The sequence below is a fragment of the Lepidothrix coronata genome, unplaced genomic scaffold (assembly GCF_001604755.1).
Source record: "Lepidothrix coronata isolate B3197 unplaced genomic scaffold, Lepidothrix_coronata-1.0 Scaffold4039, whole genome shotgun sequence".
NCBI classification, from domain to species: Eukaryota; Metazoa; Chordata; class Aves; order Passeriformes; family Pipridae; genus Lepidothrix; species Lepidothrix coronata.
In genome coordinates, this window is record NW_016694219.1 from 1 (window position 1) to 1,194 (window position 1,194).

The 1,194-nt window shown below is 70.3% G+C and overlaps 1 protein-coding gene across 1 annotated transcript; it reads right to left on the bottom strand.

Moving 5' to 3' along the window:
* Positions 1-193: 193 nt before the first annotated feature.
* LOC108491997 (rhotekin-like) lies at positions 194-1,033 on the bottom strand. Its single transcript, XM_017803779.1, has 3 exons — positions 763-1,033; positions 591-644; positions 194-377 (listed from the first exon to the last, which is right to left on the bottom strand). Exons 1-3 carry the CDS (start codon positions 899-901, stop codon positions 256-258), a joined length of 315 nt encoding a protein of 104 aa, XP_017659268.1. The 5' UTR covers positions 902-1,033; the 3' UTR covers positions 194-255.
* Between the last annotated feature and the right edge of the window lie 161 nt (positions 1,034-1,194).

Sequence of the window (1,194 nt, forward strand, 5' to 3'; positions counted from 1 at the left end):
GAGGGGGGGTCAGGTGTCCCACAGGGATGTGTGGGGTGGTCAGGGGTCCTGAGGGGGGGTCAGGTGCCCCACAGGGATGTGTGGGGTGGTCGGGGGTCCCAAGGGGGGGTCAGGTGTCCCACAGGGATGTGTGGGGTGGTCAGGGGTCCTGAGGGGAGGGCAGGTGCCCCACAGGGATGTATGGGGTGGTCAGGGGTCCCGAGGGGGGTCAGGGTCCCCCAGGGTGTGCAGGGCTGTCGGGGCCCCGTGCCCCCCTCACAAGAGCACGGCTCCCTCGAAGCAGATGTCGGTGAGGGTCCTGTCCACCAGCACCGTGGGGGTGTCGTGGATCTCGGCCCCCACCTGCAGCAGCAGGAACACGGCACAGCGGTGCAGCTCTGGGGGCAGAGGGGGTCCCGGGGGGGTCAGTGGGGCCGGGGGGTCACAGGGGGGTTGGGGGCAGTCGGGGGGATTTCGGCCCCCACCTGCAGCAGCAGGAACAGGGCACGGAGGTGCAGGTTGGGGGGGGCACAGGGGGAGTCAGGCTGGGGGCCAGGAGGGTCACAGGGGGTCAGTGGGAAAGGGGGGACCCCCAACACCCCGACACTCACCCCCCTTGTTCCTGAAGTACTCGGTGTCCTTCCACATCAGCGGGATGCGCAGGTCTGGGGGGCAGGAGGGGATGAGACCCCTTGGGACCCCCCCAGAGACCCCAGGCCCCCCACCTGGGATGCAGACACCCCCGGGGGGCAGGGGGTGGGGATGGGGTCCCCCCTCCCGTACCTGAGATGCAGACGGTGCCCCTGCACGGCACCCGCTCCGCCCCGGGGCCGGCGTCCGAGGGGCTGTGGGGGAAGGGGTCAGTGCAGCCCCCCTGCCCTCTGGGGTCCCTCACACTGCCCCCAGGTTTGGGGTCTCCCATTCCCCCCCCAGGTTGTGGGGTCTCTCCCTCAGCCACCCCGTCCCGTGGGGTCCCCGTTTCCCCCCGTGTTTGGGGTCCCACATTCCCAGCCCAGGTTTTGGGGGTCCCCTCACCGCCACGCCCCCCAAAGGTCCCCCATTCCCCCTCCAGTTTTGGGGACCCCCCCAGTCCTCCCCCTTAGCCAGGGTCCTCCCATTCCTCCCACGTTTGGGGGTCCAACCCCAACCCCAACCCCAACCCCAACCCCAACCCCAACCCAATGCATTCCGCCCCGTTTTTGGGGTCCCTCACCG